Genomic DNA, 20990 nt, shown 5'->3' on the forward strand with positions numbered 1-20990 from the left:
GGATTCAGAGAAGTGCTAATACCAAAGGAGACCTGTATTTTGTTTTGTGTATTGGTTTGGGAAGTCAGAATTTTCTCCCCCATCTGCTGCTTGCATCCCCACCCCCACCCCACCCCACCCCGCATCCCTCCCTTGCTCTCTGTAATGCTTCTGGTTTCTGTTCACCCCGAAAGAAGAGGAAGTTTAAATTAGGATGCTGAAATCCTGGGCTGTAATTTCTATGGGTTTAAATTAACATATAGCAATTTGCTCCAGGTACTGTAACAAAGTCAATGTTCAGCAAGAGTTCTCATATTACAAGACCGATAAGGGATCTACTGACTATAGTGAAGGAAGTCAATTTTCTCTTCTTCCTTCTGCCTCCTCCACCCCCTTAAAAGTGGATGCTGGTCTGGAGGGCAGACCAGGACTGTGAGAAAGCATTCAGAGCCACTGAAATGGGAAATGCTAGTTTTTGTGTTGTTGTTTTTAAAACTAGTCATATTTCATTGAACCAGAATACTGTTAATTATATAGGGTAAGAGTCTGGCTGAGCTGGATTCAGGCAACTGGAGACCTACATTCCTCCAAGAAGTTGGTTCAACCTTCCCAATGTAGGATCCTCCTTGTCAGTCCACACACTGCCAGGGATGGGTGAGAATTTCATTTCAGTTTGTTTTGGATCAGAATTTACCAAAATTACAACATTCTCCATATTTGGGACAAAAAGAACTTGAGATTTAAAATTATTATTATTATTATTATTTATTTATTTATTTATATAGCACCATCAATGTACATGGTGCTGTACAGATAACACAGTAAATAGCAAGACCCTGCCGCATAGGCTTACAATCTAATAAGTTGTAGTAAACAATAAAGAGGGAAGGAGAATGCAAACAGGCACAGGGAAGTGTAAACAGGCACCGGGTAGGGTGAAGCTAACAGTATAGAGTCAGAACAAACTCAATATTTGAAGGCTATAGGGAAAAGAAAAGTTTTTAGCTGAGTTTTAAAAGCTGTGATTGAGTTTGTAGTTCTCAAGTGTTCTGGAAGAGCGTTCCAGGCGTAAGGGGCAGCAGAAGAAAAAGGACGGAGCCGAGTAAGGGAAGTGGAGGTCCTTGGGCAGGCGAGAAGCATGGCATCAGAGGAGCGGAGAGCCCGAGCGGGGCGATAGTGTGAGATGAGAGAGGAGAGATAGGCAGGAGCTAGACCGTGAAGAGCTTTGAAGGTCAGCAGGAGAAGTTTATATTGGATTCTGGAGTGAATTGGAAGCCAATGAAGAGATTTCAGAAGTGGAGTGACCTGGTCAGAGCGGCGGGCCAAGAAGATGATCTTAGCGGCAGAGTGGTGGACAGAGACCAGCGGACTGATGTGAGACGAAGGAAGGCCAGAGAGAAGAAGGTTGCAGTAGTCCAACCGAGAGATAACCAGAAACGAAAATCAACAGATTCACCTAGGCTTTGAGTGTGCTTAGCTATTAAAAGTCTGGGTGTGGGTATATTCAACCACGTTGGTGTTTAATTACAGTTACCACTTTTTTTTCCTGACAGGTACCTCATCTTTAACAGCTATGTAGCAGGCGATTGCATCACGGTCCTCTCCATGCTAAGAATAGCTGTACCTGCTGAATTTGGCTGTTGCCTGTGGATGAGAATTTCAGTCCAGTTTGTTTCTGATGGGAATTTACCAAGATTCACAAAGCTCTTCATATTTGGGAGAGGGAAAAACTTGAGATTTTAGCAATCTGAATGTGGTAGAAAACAAAACTGACAGATTTGCCCACCCCTACTCAAAAGTTTGAATTCAAGCAGCATTTTTAGTTATAGCATTTTGAATTTTATTGCACTTGTTTCCCCCTCCCCAATCTCTTTGTTCAAAACTGAAGAATGAAAGACAAGTTCTCCTAAACCTGAAAAGCAGTCATTGGATCTTAGGATAAAGTGACATCTTTAAAAATTGTGGGTATATTTTGCTCAGAACAGTTGTTTTCAGTTTGCTCCACTGAACCCCGTATCCCCTACTCTTTGGGGGTTTCCCTTGCTGCAATCCAACCATTCAATGCAAATTGCCCCTTGGGGTGGGATAGACAAGAGACACTTTCCTGATGTTAATTCAGCTTTTTCCAGCTCAAGCAGGCTTTTTAGAAAGTCGGTTTTCCTCTTGCTTGGGAATTTTGAGAACTACCAACGGAATGTTGGTACCCTCTATTGGTTTCTCTTGAAATGGCAAGAGAAAGATGAAGCTTCTTTGCAGTAGCAACGTGGCCCTAAAAGCAATGATTCCCCCAAACTTGCGATAGCCAAGAGTCAAACCATGATGCATTAACAGCACATGCTTATTCATCTGTATTCAGACGTAAATGTAATTGAGTTCAAAAAGACTTATTCGCAGATAAGTGGGTATAGGATTGAAGATTCAATGCATTATTATTTTTATATATCTCATTAAAAAAGTGTGGGGGATCACAATCTGGATCAGAACCACAGCATGTGGGCTGGAGGGATCCCAAGGATTTCTCCCTCCTCAAAGCTGCTGTTTGCCCCAGGAAAGAAAAGGCTGTGGGCACAAACAGCAGTTGTCCTTCTCCAGGAAAGAGCAGAGGATGTGGTCGGTCATTCTCTTTGAGTAAGCCACATTATTATTATTATTATTATTATTATTATTATTTATTTATTTATTTATATAGCACCATCAATGTACATGGTGCTGTACAGAGTAAAACAGTAAATAGCAAGACCCTGCCGCATAGGCTTACATTCTAATAAAATCATAATAAAACAATAAGGAGGGGAAGAAAATGCACCAAACAGGCACAGGGTAGGGTAAAACTAGCAGTATAAAGTCAGAACAAAATCAAGTTTTAAAAGCTTTAGGTAAGAGAAAGGTTTTTAGCTGAGCTTTAAAAGCTGTGATTGAACTTGTAGTTCTCAAATGTTCTGGAAGAGCGTTCCAGGCGTAAGGGGCAGCGGAAGAAAATGGACGAAGCCGAGCAAGGGAAGTAGAGACCCTTGGGCAGGTGAGAAACATGGCATCAGAGGAGCGAAGAGCACGAGCGGGGCAACAGTGTGAGATGAGAGAGGAAAGATAGGAAGGAGCTAGACAGTGAAAAGCTTTGAAGGTCAACAGGAGAAGTTTATATTGGATTCTGAAGTGAATTGGAAGCCAATGAAGAGATTTCAGAAGTGGAGTTACATGGTCAGAGCGGCGAGCCAAGAAGATGATCTTAGCAGCAGAGTGGTGAACAGAAACCAACGGACTGATGTGAGAAGAAGGAAGGCCAGTGAGAAGAAGGTTGGAGTAGTCCAACCGAGAAATAACCAATGCATGAACAAGAGTCTTGGCAGAAGAGACAGTCAAAAATGATCGAATCCTGGCAATATTAAACAGGAAAAAAACGACAGGATTTAGCTACTGCCTCAATATGAGGAATAAAGAAGAGCAAGGAATCAAATATAAAGCCAAGACTACGAGCTTCCTTGACTGGAGTAAGCGTAACATTATTGACAGTAAGAGAGAATGGGAGATGAGGAGAAGGTTTAGGAGGAAAAACAAGCAATTCAGTCTTTGCCATATTAAGTTTGCCATATTAAGCATGAAACCGGATCACAGATCTGCTGATGACAGGGGGGTGCAATTTTGATTGGAGCAGCGGCAGGAGGATGTTGACCTCTTTGTCCATGCCATATTCTGGATATAAATCTACCCCTACTTCCACCCACACGCCAAGCCCCTGTTAGCATGGAGCCTGGTCTCACTAAGCGCACAGCAGCTGTTGCCAACCCAGCAGTGACTGAAAGGAAAGGGCAGTGGGGTGGGGTGGGGTGGGGTGGGACAGGAGTGGGCATTAAGGGATTTGTGGGGGTATATGGTAGGGGTGGTTGAGGATTTTCTTTAACTTCAGTTTTGATAAGAATTTACAACATTTTGTGAAGTTCTCCATATTCGAGACAAAAAATACTTGAGATATATTTTTTTAAAAAAAATGAAAATGGGAGAAACCGAAGCAGACAGATCTGTCTGTCCCAGTCCAGGGCTTGGAGTGCATTTTTTTGGATTTCAATCCCTGTTTATTCAACCATGTTAGTGCTTATTTAAGGGTGCCACTCCTTTTTTCTTCTTCTGACAGGCTCTTCATCTTTAACAGCTATATAGCAGGCAAGTACAACACAGTCCTCACCATACTGGGAACAGCTGGACCTGCTGCATTTGGCTGGTGTAGAATTTTGCTTCCCAAATTTACCAAAATTTGCAAGGTTTATGTTTAGGACAGAAGGAATGTGAGATTTAAAATTTTATATTTGGAAGAAAATGAAAATGATATATCCACCCATCCCTAGTACAGAGTTCCCAAGTTTGGCTTGGGTCAGAAATCAGACATGGTATTTTCTGTTTTGGGGGTGAAATAGCTTGGCTTCCACATTGCACACTAGAGATGCGTGAGAATTTCATTTGGTTCATTTTTTTATAAGAATTTTTTTAAAAAATAGCTCATTTCTTCATATACAGGTCACTGACATCATTAGAGAGCATGTTCCTGGTGGTTCCACATGGACCTATGGCCCAGTTGGAGTCCACCAGGAGAAGAGCCTTTAGTGGGGTGGTGCCTTCTCTTTGGAACACACTGCCCTTGGAGGTCAGGTGTTGTTGTTTATTCGTTCAGTCGCTTCCGACTCTTCGTGACTTCATGGACCAGCCCACGCCAGAGCTTTCTGTCGGCCGTCACCACCCCCAGCAACCCCCAAGGTCAAGTCTGTCACCTCCAGAATATCATCCATCCACCTTGCCCTTGGTTGGCCCCTCTTCCTTTTGCCTTCCACTTTCCCTAGCATCAGCCTCTTCTCCAGGGTATCCTGTCTTCTCATTATGTGGCCAAAGTACTTCAGTTTTGCCTTTAATACCGTTCCCTCAAGTGAGCAGTCTGGCTTTATTTCCTGGAGTATGGACTGGTTTGATCTTCTTGCAGTCCACGGCACTCTCAGAATTTTCCTCCAACACCACAGTTCAAAAGCATCTACCTTCCTTCGCTCAGCTTTCCTTATGGTCCAGCTCTCGCAGCCATAGGTTACTACGGGGAATACCATTGCTTTAACTATGCGGACCTTTGTTGTCAGTGTGGTGTCTCTGCTCTGAACTATTTTATCAAGAGTTGTCATTGCTCTCCTCCCAAGAAGTAAACGTCTTCTGATTTCCTGGCTGCAGTCAGCGTCTGCAGTGATCTTTGCGCCCAGAAATACGAAGTGAATAGTCACCATCATTGTGCAGCTTCCAGCTCCTCCTGAAAACAGCTGTTTTCCAGGAAGCCTTCCTCAACTGGCCAACCACTGTTTTTATTGGCATTGTTTTAAAACGAATAATTTTAATATGCTGTTTTAATCTTTTTTTTTTATCTCTTTACTTTTTTATTCCTATGTTCACTGTTCCAGAATCTATTTTAGATATGGAGCAATATATAAATAAATATTAGAAAGGAAGGAAGACAGCTTGGGATTTTAAAAATTCAAATGTGGGGGGAAATGAAACTGATAGATTCATTTATGCAGACGGAGCTTTGAGTAATTAGCTCTTTAAAATCTGGCTTTGAATCCTTGCATATTCAGCTATGCTTGTGGTGCTGAATATGGGTTTCCACTTCTTTTTCTGATGGGCGCCTCATCTTTAATAGCTACGTGGTGGAAAAGTGCAACATGGCTCTCTCCATGCTGGAAACAACGGTTTCTATGAATTTGAGTGGTGCAGTTGGGTTAGTTCATTCACTTTATTTTCTGAGGTTAAAACAATTGAATGTGAGAGAAAGTGAAACTGACGGGTTTCACTGACATCTCTACTTTTTACCGGTAGCATGGCCTTTTCTGTTGTGGCATCTTATCTCTGGAACTCTTTCCTTACGGAACTGTTGAAAGTGGTTTTTTCCCCTCTTCCATAATCCCCACTCAGTTTTAGGAAGCAGATTAAGGGCACAATCTGCCTCCGGACTGCCAGCAATCAACATAGGCCGGGGCACCCATAGGGTATGTCAATTTTAATCAACAATTTATTGCAGTCAATAGACCATTCCAACAAAAGTTACATACAGAAACACTTAGCGTACAGTTAGCTATTCAAAAGACAAGTAGGGTATGTCATTTCACAGCCACCCTGGTATCCTCCTCTCCCTGCCCCTGGAAATGCCCCCTTTCCCTGTCTCTGCACTCGGAAAATGGAACATACAGAGGTAGCCTGCATGATTCTCTCCACACCAGCTACAAAGGGGAGTGGGAGGGAGCATAGTTTCCTGGCCCCGAAGTTGGAGCCCTGTCTCTGATCTCGGAGCCAGGAAACTGAGTATCTTATGCCCCCTGCTCCACATGCTGTCTGGAAGGCATAGATTTAAACAGTGACTAACTATGCTTGATCCTCATTGGGCTGTTTGGGATCATAGAATCATAGAATAGCAGAGTTGGAAGGGGCCTCAGTTGGAAAACAATGACGGAAAACCATTGTTCAGGTGGAATGGAGTGTTCTTCTGGATGAAGGCAGGGTAGGCTTGAACCCTGGACTGGACCACATTGTGTTGCAGCTCTTCCTTGTTTGTTACTGTTAGGCCATCAATTTTCTTCCCAACCCTTCTCCCTCTCGTACTCCCTCTCCACTTTTAAGCCAAGAGTGTAGAAAGGAGCAGATGATTGCTAAGTGATAACATATTTGGTTACACTACTGTACCCAACTTATATTGGTTTTTGAACTAAGTTTATCAGCCAAGCATAAAGACATTAATCACCTAGGAAAAACACACACACACACACAGAGCGAAAATGACTTTTCAAAATGTCGCTGGCATAATTATCAGCTTGCCCATTACATTAAATGCCACCATTTATAACTGTAATGTTTAAGTATGCAAACAGTAATTAACTTCGTAATGAACTGAGGACCCCTGTGCCTCTCTTCCCTCAGCTAATTTGCATGTTAATTATCATTAGCAACCAGGGAAACAAGTTATAAACAGCTTAATTAGCAGCTTAATCATTTTTACAAGGAAACGCGCTACACTTTGATATATGAGCAAGAGTTAGATTAATGGAGTCGGAAGAGAATGTTTTTTTAAGAGCACCGAGTGTGAAGAAATGGAAAACTTGGTTGTCTCATGTGTGCCCTCACACTCACTCCTCAGGTGTTTGTTCTCCGTTTCACCAAAACAGATTGTCTCCGCAGTTAGCTTTTCTCACAATTCAGGCAAACTGACAACCCTGAAGAGTCTTGTGGCACTTTAAAGACTAGTGGATTTGTTCTGGCCTGAGTTTTCATTCGTCAGACGAAGATCAGATGAAGGGGAACTGCAGCCCACTTCACATCTGATGAAGTGAAGGACTTGTGCTAGACTGGATTTCTCGGTCTTCCAGGTGCCATCCGACAGTTGTTGTGCGTGGTTTTTTTTTGCTACAGTAGACTGGAAAATATGACTGTTATATAACATGTATGGAGCTATGTCCAAATGGCTTCTCAAAACTTCTCACCCAATACGTGGATAGAATAATTGGGGAGTGGGGGGCGTAAGAGATCATCCAACCATTCCTTGGAGGTGGGGCTCAGCATTAGCAGGAACAAAGGTACTTCCTTTTTTGTACTGTTCTGTTGGTTCTTGCTACAAGTCACAGCAGCAGCAACTGTGACGGCACCCTGGCCACCATTTTGCTTCCTCCACCTAGCATCGTTCCGGGCATAGATGGGACAGGGAGAAGATGGAAGCTACCACAAAAAATATGGTGGAGAATATTTGGGGGAAATTCGGCACAGTGGCCTGCTTTTTCAGGGAGCGTGGCAGTGAGAAAACAAAAGAAATCTCAGACGTTTTCTCAGAAAAAAAGGAATTTCACCTCCACTGTACATTACAGCATTGAAGATAAAATGAAAAGTATGAGCACTGTAATGCAGGATCAGGCCAAGTTCCATCTGTCCAGGATTCCCCTCCACCCAACAAGTGCCTTTTGGAGCTTACCAAGAGGGATGAAAATGCACCTGATATTCAAAGGTATACCCCACCCTACGTGAAGGCCCTGTTTAGTTATCGTGTATATTGGCTGTTGATAAAGTTATCCTCCATTCATTTCCCCCTAATTTCTTTCTTTAAAAACCACCTAGCTATTGGTGGTTGCCACATGTAACTAATGGTGGAAAATACTAGGCTTTTGAATTCAATACTTGTTATTGTATTTTAAGTATGTATTGAGACTTTCCTATCTTAATATATTTGATTATATCGTGCCTTTGCTTGACCCCACACTCTTCTTAAGTAAGGCCTCTGGATAACTTTCTTGTATGTATATTATATCAAGCCTTTCAATATTTTGTAAAAATTCTGTTTCAAAGCATTGGAATTCTAGGGCCTCCTCTAAACAAACAATTTTTTGCACGCTTGTGATTGGCCACTCACTGAGGTTTTGGGGTCGATTTCATGATGTTGTTAAGAACCAGGACGTCTCCCGCGGAATCCTCTAGAAATTCCAGGATAAAAAGAACCACTCTTAAAGTGATAATTGCTGGGAAACAGCAGGATTTCCCACCGCTAGATGGTGCTGTCTCAATAAACTCAATGGACCTGAATGGAGGGGAAGTATTCAATTCAACCCCCTTGTTGCCCCTCTCTGTCCATGTAATGCAGCCCATAACAATCACACCAAAGAATCAGGAAGGAGAAAAGCCCCGGGTAAACAACATGATTTCCCTTAATGAAGAGATATTCTAGATTTGCACGAGTGCAGAGAATAAATGGATAACTTGAAAGACGTATTCTGCCACGGGGCAGGGGGGGGAGTCATTTGACACTTGTTGCAGAATATTTGTTTGATTCGCATTATAACACAAACTGACCTAATTATAATACAAACTGATCCTAAACACATTCACAAACTGAAACACAATTCTCTTTCAGTTTTTACACTTCTCTGGAATTTGCAGTGCAGTTCTCTGATCAAACATTAGGGAAAGCAGAGTGCAAAAAGACATACATCGCCTGCCTTTTTGGCCTTGTAAGGATCACATTCAGAGAATGAGTCCACTGTTATTATGTAGGACTGTAAATTCCTTTGTATATTTAAACACCAAATCAACTGAGGTGTGTTCACCTAGAAGCAACAGAGGTCTAGAAAGGTGATTGTTGCCTTAGCAGTAAGAGTGTAACTATGGAACTGAGGGCAACCAAGATGATAGGGGCAGAAAATTGGTGCTACCCAAGGACATCCAGGGGAGAGACCATAGCTGAGTGCCAGAGAGCCTGCTTTGCATGCGGAAGGTCCCAGATTCAATCCCCAGCATCTCCAGGTAGGGCTGGAAAAAAACCTGCCTGAAACGCTGGAGAGCTGCTGCCAGTCAGTGTCGACAATACTGAGCAAGATGGACCAAGGGTGTGACTTGGTATAAGGCAGACTCATGTGTTCCCATCAAGGAGCACTTCAATGATGGCACTGTTGGCATTGCCAACTCCGCATGGATGCAGGGCTTTTCTATGTAAAGTTTACAGCAGTGGTTCCCAAACTTTTTCATGTAATTGCAAACTCATCCCTACCCTACACTATAAAAATCATTATGCAGAATAGCGGTTTTCAACAACCCACTAAGGAAGATGATAACAATAAAATTCAAACCAGTAACAATTAATTGAATATTTATTCAAAATCCAATTACATTTTTTTAGTTTATTCAATGAAACATAATTGATGAACTTGATCCAGTGATATCATCTTTTCAAAGTCTGAGGAGCTGGGAATGAATGGGAAGAACCCGCCGCAGGCTTGCCGAGGGAGGGAAAAGAGAGCGAATGCCTCTGTTTTGCAGCTGGCGTAGCGGGGCACACCAAGCAGGGTATGTCTCTTCGTTAGCGTTTTGGTGCTTTTGAAACATTTCAATTCACTGTTAAAAGAACACTTCTTAAATGGTATTAATACATGTGTGGATTCTTCCCCTATATGGCTCGGGACCAAACTACCTTCTCCCATAAAAAATGTCCCTGGGTTTTAAGACCTTCTGGAGAGGCGCTTCTTGGAAAAGACCACCTCGAGCGCCCCCCTGCTGCCCCCTTGCCTCTTAAAGCCCCCCTATGCAATCCCACCGCCCACTTTGGGAACCATCTCCTCTCTCATCTCACACTATTGCCCCGCTCGTGCTCTTTGCTCCTCTGATGCCATGTTTCTCACCTGCCCAAGGGTCTCTCCTTCCCTTGCTCGGCTTCATCCATTTTCTTCCGCTTCCCCTTACGCCTGGAACGCTCTTCCAGAACATTTGAGAACTACAAGTTCAACCACAGCTTTTAAAGCTCAGCTAAAAACTTTTCTTTTTCCTAAAGCTTTTAAAACTTGATTTTGTTCTGACTTTATACTGTTAGTTTTACCCTACCTTGTGCCTGCTTGCATTCTCTTCCCCTCCTTATTGTTTTATTATGGTTTTATTAGAATGTAAGCCTATGCGGCAGGGTCTTGCTATTTACTGTTTTACTCTGTACAGCACCATGTACATTGATGGTGCTATATAAATAAATAAATAAATAAATAAATAAATAAATAATAACACTGGTTTACAGCATAGTTTTCACTGAAATTTTCTTCATTACGTGTGTTTTCTCTCAGACCTTTTAACACAATTGGACTTTTAGAAGCTTTAAAATCTGCTTTCATGTCATTTTTTAAAAACGTTTTTATTATATTTATTATTGTGGTTTTATATTTTCAATTACATTGTAAACTATCCAAGGATAAATGTTTATGAAGCGTGAGGACCAAATGCCTTAAACAAAACAAATAAATAGAGAAGGAGAGAGAAGGAGAGAGAGAGAGAGAGAGAGAGAGAGAGAGAGAGAGAGAGAGAACATGAACTGATCCTTTACTCTTGGGATATTTTAAACCCATTCATAGGCAGGGAAAATGGAGAGAAGGCGGCTTGATATGATTTGTTTTGGAGGTTGAGGAAGGAAACTCAGGGGAAGTCATGAAACAGACCATTGCTGGTGTTCGTCCAGGCAGATGCTACATACACGTCTCACTTCCCAAACCTCCTCTGAGCACTGCTGCACCGCTACGTAGCACCATTCCTGGTGTCTGGGAAATAAAAATGGTTGCTCCCACGGGCATCTGCCATTTGCCCCCTGATCTGCCTTGGAATGACATTATCCCAGAGGATTTGTGGGAAACAAAAATGGTGTCTGCCATTTGCTGCGTAAGATAAGGAACACATTAGTTAGGGTGACCCTATGAAAAGGAGGACAGGGCTCCTGTATCTTTAACAGTAATGTAGAAAAGGGAATTTCAGCAGGTGTCAATTGAAGAGGGTGGAATTCCCTCTTCATCACAACAGTTAAAGCTGCAGAAACCCTGCCTTCTTTTGTATCTGGCCACTCTATTATAGCTAGTGTAGCTTTAACTGTTGTGATGAAGAGGGAATTTCACCCACTTCAATTGACACCTGCTGAAATTCCCTTTTCTACATTACTGTTAGATACAGGAGCCCTGTCCGCCTTTTCATATGGTCACCCTACATTAGTGAATTGCTAATGTGTTCCCTTGTGAATTACTAATAATGCAAACCTCAATATGCAGTGGATTATGGCTTCTGAACTTGGAGGTTCTATTTAGCTATCAAAGGTGAGAGCTGTGGGTAGATCCTATCCTCTAACCTCTTTTTAACAAATCCAAGTAAGCTGCTGGTTGTTATCACATTCCATGAAAATTATATTTTGAGCATCTTTACACCTGCGATATATGGCATGTTCGTGACTGGCCACACATGGAAGTTTGCGGGATTATTATTATTATTATTATCATCATCATCATCATCATCATCATCATCATCATCATCTATATCTCACCTTTTTCCCAGTACTGGGACTCAAGGCGGTTTTCAAGATTAAAACATGTACAAGTAAAACATAAATATAAATTACAAAAGTTAAAATAGAATTAAACCTACAGTAAAATTGCCAGCTAACAGTTGCTGGGGAGAGCACCGCCTCTATCGTAACAAAACAGGAAGCAAATTTCAAAAAAGAAAAAAGCCCAAAGGTTAAGTTGATTTCACCTCCCGTTTCTTCCTCCTGGATTAGCTCCTAAAATTAGAGCTGAATGTTCCTTTGAGATAACGTTGACAGGAAATCTAAAATGTTGAAATACTGTACGTTCTCCCTCACGCAATCTTCTATAGCAGACGGCATCAAAAACGGCTTGTCTGAGACGGAGATTGCTCTTTGTTTTTTTTAAAATCCAGAGCAGGGCATGTTAATTCTGCCTCCACGCTAGAGGGGAACTTCTCTTACCTGGGTGTGACAGGTATCACACTACCTGTATGCCTTCTCCTTTTAAAAAATTCATTGCCTGCTCTGTGACAAAAGGAAGACCCAGAGCACGCTTTAATATTTAATTGTAGTTTCGGAGATCAGCATTTCTCTTTCACCCTCTTTCCTTCCCCCTTCTCTTTCAGGTACCATTTTGGACCCAGTTGGCAAAATCTTTCCTGCTTTTTCAGCGTGATACAGTCAAGCCATGGGGAAAGAGCAGCATAACCCAGTCATCTGGGCCCCATGGATCCTGTAGGGAGAAGCAGTAAGTTGTACAGCTCAGGTGTTTCTTCCTTGATTCCTGTTGCTTTAAGACTCCTTTTGTATTGTTGTTGTTCTTCTTGTTGTTGTTGTTATTATTATTATTCATAGTTTATTGGATGGCTTTTCATTTTTTTATTATAATAAAAGCACATCTCCCCAGTCTTCCCCTCCCTCCCTCTTAAGTTTCCTTGTCTCATATTTAAAGAGTGAAAAGTGGAATTATATAGCATGAGGGAAATGCAGGGTTCCCAGCAATGCGTTTTCACAAAGAATAATGAAAATGCGGGAGTTTCAGGGAAGACACTTCACCCACCCACCAATGTTTTCACTGGCAGATGAGTCCTGTCTAATTTATATCCCCCACCCACCCAAAAAACCCAGCCAGGCTCCAGAAATAAATTCAATTGGGGGGATGGCCTTGAAGGGGCCGGGACTGTAAGGGGAGACAGTTGGGCTGACTCTCTTTAGAAGTGCTACCCTGTCCTTCCATTTGTGTTCGTGGTTTGCAGAGAGAATACGCCTATAATATCTTTGAATGGTTTATTAGTAATGTTCATAGGATGTTCTTGCATTTTTTAAGATTAGGAGCCTCTCTTGATTAGGGTGACCATATTTGGGAAACCAAAAAAGAGGACATCTAGTGTGTTTGTGGGGAAGCAGCTTTCTGAGTCCTGCAGAAAGTACGTTATTCCCCTGCCACCTTAAAGAACCCGATTGGCGTGGAGGAGGGGAAAGGATTTCATTCTGCACCACCACCATCCACTCCAATGGGGGCCTTTTCTATAATGTCCACGAATGACCCACTTTCCCCTTTAAGACCTCAATTGGAGCTCGGGGTGGGGGAATGATGTGCCTCAAGAAAGCATGTCATTCCCTCCTGCCATGCTAATGGCAGCCTTAAAGGGGAAGGTGTGTCATTCCAGGACATTATTGAAAATTCTAGAAAATCCCCCCTGACACCATGGAAAGAACAAAACACAGGACAAATCCGGGGAAATCCTGACAGTTGGTCACCCTAGTTGAGCTCCTAAACAGAAAACCATTCAGTAGAACCTAAGTAATTATGGGGCTGTAGCGAGCAGCACTTCACTTGTGCCATGCAAGCCTCCCAGTTGCATTACAAAGAAATCTTAAGAAATAAAAGTAAAATAAAAATCAGGAGCCGCAGAGAACCTTTTGGTTGGGAAAATGAAGATGGCCATCTCCGTTGGCTAATCTTTTTTCAATCGGCCACTGTTCCAACAGTGACCCTGGGAATGACATTATATCATATCTGGATGACACCGGTGCAGTGTGTAATGAAGGCCCAAGTCTGCTTTCACCAGATATTTCGTTTTGCTTATTTATTCCTTATATTTTTAAATCACCCGGTAACCAAAGTTTGGGAAGTTTATAAATTAAAAGCATAAACATGCAATATAATTTTAATTGTGCACTGCCCAGAGAGCTTCAGCTATTGGGCAGTATAAAAATGAAATAAGTAAATAAGTAAATAAGAAACCAATGACAATAAAACCAGTCAAGATAAAACCAGTAGCAACACATAATAAAATACAAAGGAAAACCAGCAGCTGAGATAAAAATGGTGCGACGATCTAAAAGCACTAAAAACAATTCCGCTGAAAAGACCAAAATGTAGGCGCCGAGTGAGCCTGTCTCTGTCAGGAGAGCTCCTAAGCTAAGTACCTGATTCTTCAGGGGGAGTGGAACCAGTTGCAAGCCTCAATCCAGATCCAGTGGCCTTGTAACCGTGTTTCTGCCTTATCTGGATTAAGTTTCAGAATTCTAATGTGTGAATTGGCCTTTAAGATTGAATTGACTTGGACTGTACAAACCACTGCATCAAAAGTCAAGTGGTACCTGTGGACGTGGTTCACTGTCATGGATGGACATGTCTTGCTTCCCTCAAGGAAAGCCCACGGCCTTTCATGCTTGGTTCTCTCTCTCCCTCTCTCTCTGCAGCCTGGCCTTGTGTTTACTGTCTCCCGGGAAACAGTTGGGCATGTGGCCGGCTCAGCCATTGCTGCCTTTTCTTTCGCTTCCCTTTCCTTGCCGTGGGAGCTGAGGTCTCCATGGAGTGCTACCGGGAGAATGTGTGCTGCCACGGGCATTCATTCATTCCCTCCAGCGCAAGCAGGATGAGACCACCACGCACCTCCAGCCCAAGACTTCCTGCAGGTGCTTCGGCAAGTGAGTTCCCACCCCTTCTGTAGACTTTTGCTTTCTTGCTTTTGATTTTCCACACTTATCAACGGAAGGTGGTGGTGGTTCAATGGAAGGGGAATTTCACCCTATAGGAATCCACATTCTCCTATTCATGATAGTAGAACGGGGAGATGTGTGTATCTGAGCCGAATTTCAGAGAAACTGAGTCTCTCCCCACCCAACTCCCACCACATAAACAAAAGCAAAAGGGATCTAGGCACCCTTTCACCATTCTCATTATTTAGTAAAAGGATCTTACAGAGGTATATATGCATGGTTCTCCCTCATCCATTCTATCAAAACAAACCTATGTGGGAGGTCAGGCTGAGAGACAGTGCAAGCTTTGCTTCATAGAGATTTGAATTTGAATCTCAGCAATCCTCATTTAGCACTCTAACCACTGCATCACACTGCTTCTCGTTTGTTTGTTTGCTTGTATTTTTAGAGTTGGTCTTATAATTGGAAAAATTCACTATTCGTGCTGTTGGTCCATACCTTTGTAACTATGGAACTGTGTATCCAAACAAAATTCAATCAGACTTGCCTTTAGTTTCCAGAAGCTAAGTTCATTGTTTGGGATGGAGCTTCTGGAAGTATTAAAGAGCATCAACAAAGATTCTGAGGCATGTTTTGTAGAAATATAACATTTAATGTTTGCCTTTAAATGTAATTCACACAACATTTGCTGCGTAAGATAAGGAACACATTAGTGAATTGCTAATGTGTTCCCTTGTGAATTACTAATCATGCAAACCTCAATATGCAGTGGAATATGACTTCTGAACTTGGAGGTTCTATTTAGCTATCAAAGGAGAGAGCTGTGGGTAGATCCTCTCCTCTCCTCTAACCTCTTTTTAACAAATCCAAGGCAGCGTACCTAATCCTCCTCTCCATTTTATCCTCACAACAACAACCCTGTGAGGTAGGTTGGGCTGAGAGTCTGTGACTGGCCCAAAGTCACCCAGTGGGTTTCCATGGCCGAGTAGGGACTAGAACCCAGATCTCCTGACTCCCAGTCCAACATTTTAGCCACTGCACCACACCACACCAGAGTGCTTGTATTGAGGGTTCTCTACAGGCCAGCTATGCCCTTTCTGGGATACTCCACTCCGTTCCCCCCTCCAAAAGACACTTCACATACTTTGGCCCCTAAACATGAGCATCTAAAAGAAAGTGTATAAACTGCTCACATTCCATTATAAAGCTGGCTTTATTAACCTGTGTACCCAGTATTGGACACAGGTTAGAATATCGGATTGTTGATGGTGGATTTTTAAAGTTGTGGGACATCTTAGAATATGTTCCTCGAAACGGATTAATCATGTATGTAATTAGTATATCAGTCTTATAAAATGGGTATAAACAGAGCTGTGTGCAAATGACCTCTCAAAAAATTTCACCCAATTTGTGGGCAGAGAAATTGAGGCAAAGGATTGCACCTAATTTCTCCAGGAGACGAGAAATTCCCCAACACTTTCTCCATGGCGGGCTGACTGCTAGCAGCGGCACTAATATAGCTTTCTTTCTTTCTTTGGAAAAGTACCCCCCGCCCTCCACCACTACAAGTGACAACAGCAGCCACTTTGTGGGGCCCCCATTCACCTTTCTTTATCTCCCAGGCACTGAGGAGGAAATATGGTGGCTGCTACATACAAATGGGGAGAATATTCAGGGGGGAAAAATCAAAGTGCTTTTCCTTTACTCAGGGATTAAGAAAACTAGAATTACTGAAATAAGCATGAAGTCTCCATTCCAGCAGGCTGTGACAGATCGTAGAGGAGAGGGGAATCAGGGCCATTTCAAACTAACAGACTACTTCATTTTTCCTCTTCCCTACCTATCCCTTGTTCCTTGTGTGTCATGTCTTTTAAATTTCAAACTTGTGGGCAAGGGCCGTCTTCTTTAACTGAATGTTTGTAAGGCACTCTGGTAGCATTTTTAGCTGAAGTGGAGGATAAAAATACTTTAAATAAATAAATAAACAATAAACATCTCAGGCATTTTCTCAGAAAACATTTCTTCTGAGAAATTTTGGCTCAGCGCTATGTACAAAACATAATAATGTTGGTTTAATCCTATTTTAACTCTTGTATATTTCTATTCATATGTTTTAATTGTATATGTTTAATTTTGTAAAGCCATACTAGAAAAGGCAATGGTGGTGAAAATATGTACAAAACAGAACCCTAAAGGCAACAAATTCAACACATTGAATTAAATTGTCATTCAAACAATTATATTCCTCATATTGAGGCAGTAGCTAAATCCTGTCGTTTTTTCCTGTATAATATTGCCAGGATTCGATCATTTTTGTCTGTCTCTTCTGCCAAGACTCTTGTTCATGCATTGGTGATTTCTCGGTTGGACTACTGCAACCTTCTTCTCACTGGCCTTCCTTCTTCTCACATCAGTCCGTTGGTTTCTGTCCACCACTCTGCCGCTAAGATCACCTTCTTGGCTTGCCGCTCTGACCATGTTACTCCACTTCTGAAATCTCTTCATTGGCTTCCAATTCACTTCAGAATCCAATATAAACTTCTCCTGTTGACCTTCAAAGCTTTTCATGGTCTAGCTCCTTCCTATCTCTCCTCTCTCATCTCACACTATTGCCCTGCTCGTGCTCTTCGCTCCTCTGATGCCATGTTTCTCGCCTGCCCAAGGGTCTCTACTTCCCTTGCTCGGCTTCGTCCATTTTCTTCTGCTGCCCCTTACGCCTGGAACGCTCTTCCAGAACATCTGAGATCCACAAGTTCAATTGCAGCTTTTAAAACTCAGCTAAAAACTTTTCTTTTTCCTAAAGCTTTTAAAACTTGATGCTGTTTGGACTTTATACTGTTATACTGTTAGTTTTACCCTACCCTGTGCCTGTTTACCCTACCCAGTGCCTGTTTGCATTCTCTTCCCCTCCTTATCGCTCTACTATGATTTTAATAGAATGTAAGCCTATGCGGCAGGGTCTTGCTATTTACTGTTTTACGCTGTACAGCACCATGTACATAGATGGTGCTATATAAATAAATAATAATAATAATAATAATAATAATAATAATAATAATAATAATACAAAAGTAATTGAAAAATGAAAGGTATTCAAAAGCTAAATGATTTGGGTGTGGGTATTGAAGACACCGCCACAGTTTGGTCTAGGCCCAGCCCAGCTATGCCTACGCCCCTTCTGGCTTTGACCCATTGGAGACCACGATGACCTGACCCCTTCAAACATGTCCTGTTGGGGCTTTTGTATTGTCAAAACAGTCAACCTTACAATTCCTTCAACTGTTTTTTTAACCAGTCTTTTTTTACGCTTTCTAATTTGAAAACAAAACAGGCCTTCAAGTGGTGTAGCCATGTTTCCTGGTGATGGAGAGGTTACTATGGTCACGGTGACAAGAAGGGGACCGACAATTAGCTTCTGAAGAAGTGTCATTAGCCACTGCCTTTTATATGGCTGCATTCAGCTGTAGTGCCCTGGTGGCTGTCGAAAAGGTGACATCGCTGGGCAAGGAGACTCAGGCAAAAGTGGCCACCGCTTTAGAGAGTTCCTAAGGTTCAGTGGCTGCAGCCTAAAAGCCCCAACTCTCAGTGTCGGCGTTGCGGCCGTTTTCCTCTTGACCCTGCACCGCAACAACATGGCCGCCTCTCTCTACAAGATGGAAGCCTTGCTTAAACTGGGCCGCTATGAGGAAGTGGTGAGCCAGTGTAACTCTTTACTTGGCACTCATCCTTGCGTGGAGCTGGCCCTTACCAGGGGCTTGGCCCAGGTGCTGTCCCAGACACACTTCGAAGATGGTGTCATGGATTACCTCCAAGCTTTTGGGAAACATCGGGATGAGACACTGACGTTCATAAGCAGTAGGCAAAATAGACACTTGCGTCAGATAATCCAGGCCTTCTTCGACTTCATCTCCCTTCGCAGGAACGGTCACGGTAACAGGGGCCTAGAAAGCTGGCAAAGCGATTGCTATGACTTCCTGGTTGCTGTAGCACCCAAAGACATCCATGTCTTCCAGGCCCAGGCAGGGCACCTTTTTGAGAAACACAAGTACAAGGAGTGTGTGTCTGTCTACAGCAAGGCTTTAGAGGCCTTGTCGGCCAGTGGCGCAATCTGGGATGAAAGGGCTTGTGGCCTTCTCATGGACAGGGCTGCTGCTTACTTCTCCCTGGGCGGGAGAGTGCCAGAGATGATGCAGGATTTGACAGCTGCCTTCGAGGTGAGTCCCAGCCTGGCAAAGAGGCAGCTCCAGGAGATTTTCTCCGTTGGTGACGCCGAGAGGATCGAACAGCATGCCAGAGCAGCCCTGGATGTGGAGTTTGCGGCTTACAGAGAAGCCGTGCGCACTAGGCCTGAAGTCCGAAGCGATAGCGGCAAGGAGCTGCTCTCCACAGTGACCCGCACCCTTCACTTCCTCGTTCAGATTTCCCCCGGAGCAAGGCGTGAACTCAATGTCCGACTGACGGACTGCTACCTCTTGGAGGGCAACATCAAGTGTGCCATGGAACTCTGCAGCCGTCTTCTGGATTCTGAGGCAGAGACCTATTGCAACACACTGCTCACCTTGCGGGGTTTTTGTCACCTCCATGCCAAAAACTGTAAAGAGGCCCTTCAGGATTTCCAGAAGGTCATAGAGCACAACTCCCCGCATCCCAGCAGTTGTGTGAAGGCTCTTGGTGGCCGGGGCATGATCCGTGCTTGGGGCAGGAGTCCTTACCTTACGGCTCTGGACTATATCACTGCCTGTAGGCTTAGATTTGAGGAGACATGCTTTGTGATCAAGGCATACATACCATGGAACCAAAGAGGATTTCTTCTGATCGTTCTCCAAGAGGAAATGCAGAAGATACTAGAAAGGAATTGGAGCCATGGTGGCAGCTCAGGTCCCCAGCAGAACAAATCAAGAGGCCTGAATGGACTCCAGGTGAAAGAAGGGTAAGGCTGTATGTCTTCGTAAACCAGTCCCGTTCAGCCATATGGGGCAGGTTGTGGAAGTGAGAAACCATCGTTCCTCTGTCTAAATTATCTCCCCAAAGATTAAATGATCTCAGAATTTGAGAATTGCCAATCTAAGCTCAGGGGATTTCAAGCATTATTCATTTCCCTACTGAACTTGGACAATTTAATTTTAACAATTTGGCATCAGAAACAAGCCAATCCTTCCGCTATGGCTGAATGTGGAGCAGGTGTCCTGACATTTTTAGACCTGTGAGCACATTTGGGAATTGGAGAAACTGCTGTGGGCACCACCACAAAATGGTTCCCGTGAAGGACGTGGCTAGACACTCAATGGCTGCTGTCAGGGCACGGCTAGTCAAAAGAGCTGGGGGAGGGGAGAGAAATAGCGAGCCAGAGGCAGGGAGGGGGGAAGAGAAACAGTGAGTTAAAAAGGTGTGCGGGTGTGAGAGAGGAAGGCAAAAGGTTGGGAGTGGAGATATGGATGAGTAGGAGAATAAGAGCAAGACAAGGGGCTAGGAAGGGAGAGAATTATTAAGGAAAGGGTTTGGATGGAGAGCAGCAGAGGCTGGTGGCTCTGATGACAGTGGGGCAGTGGATCCGCTCCAGATATCAGTCAAAACCAATCAGAACTCTAAAGGAGCTATTTAGCCTTGAGAAGAGAAGACTGAGGGGGAGACATGATAGCACTCTTCAAATACTTGAAAGGTGGTCACACAGAGGAGGGCCAGGATCTCTTCTCACTCACCCCAGAGTGCAGGACACGGAATAATGGGGTCAAGTGACAGGAAGCCAGATTCCAGCTGGACATCAGGAAAAACTTCCTGACTGTTAGAGCAGTACGACAATGGAACCAATGACCTAGGGAGGGTGTGGGCTCTCCCACACTAGAGGCATTCATGAGGCACCCTCCCCAACCCCTTTTCCTCCTTACGAGCTCGTGTTCGTGAGCGTTTAGAGGCATCCGGTGTGGTTCTCTCCACACTGGCTGCGAGGGGGCAGGGGATGGGGAAGCATGGGTTCTTGGCTCCAAGGTTGGAGACCTGACTCTGATCTCGGATCCAGGAACCTCAAAAAAATCCCATGGCCCTGCAGATGATATCTAGGGACCATAGGATAGCTCCTTTAATGTTATTTAAATGTTATATTATGTAGACATTTGTATTGGAATACTTGTAAAAATTGAAAGACAATAGCATGTACTTGCCTTAGGATGCTATCCTATGCATGATTAGACAGAAAAAAGTCTGGCAACTCCCCAGCCAGCATGGAAGTTGTAGGACTTTTAAAATT

The 20990-nt window shown here is 43.3% G+C and overlaps 1 protein-coding gene across 1 annotated transcript in view; it reads left to right on the top strand.

Annotated features, from left to right (window-relative positions):
• TTC34 (tetratricopeptide repeat domain 34) overlaps nucleotides 1-20990 on the top strand; it is a 65444-nt gene that overhangs the window by 5764 nt on the left and 38690 nt on the right. Inside the window, 2 exon segments of the mRNA XM_063145417.1 lie at nucleotides 18141-18287; nucleotides 18290-19676. Of these exon segments, the coding sequence (XP_063001487.1) occupies nucleotides 18141-18287; nucleotides 18290-19676 (1534 nt within the window).

The sequence above is a fragment of the Elgaria multicarinata genome, chromosome 20 (assembly GCF_023053635.1).
Source record: "Elgaria multicarinata webbii isolate HBS135686 ecotype San Diego chromosome 20, rElgMul1.1.pri, whole genome shotgun sequence".
NCBI lineage: Eukaryota > Metazoa > Chordata > Lepidosauria > Squamata > Anguidae > Elgaria > Elgaria multicarinata.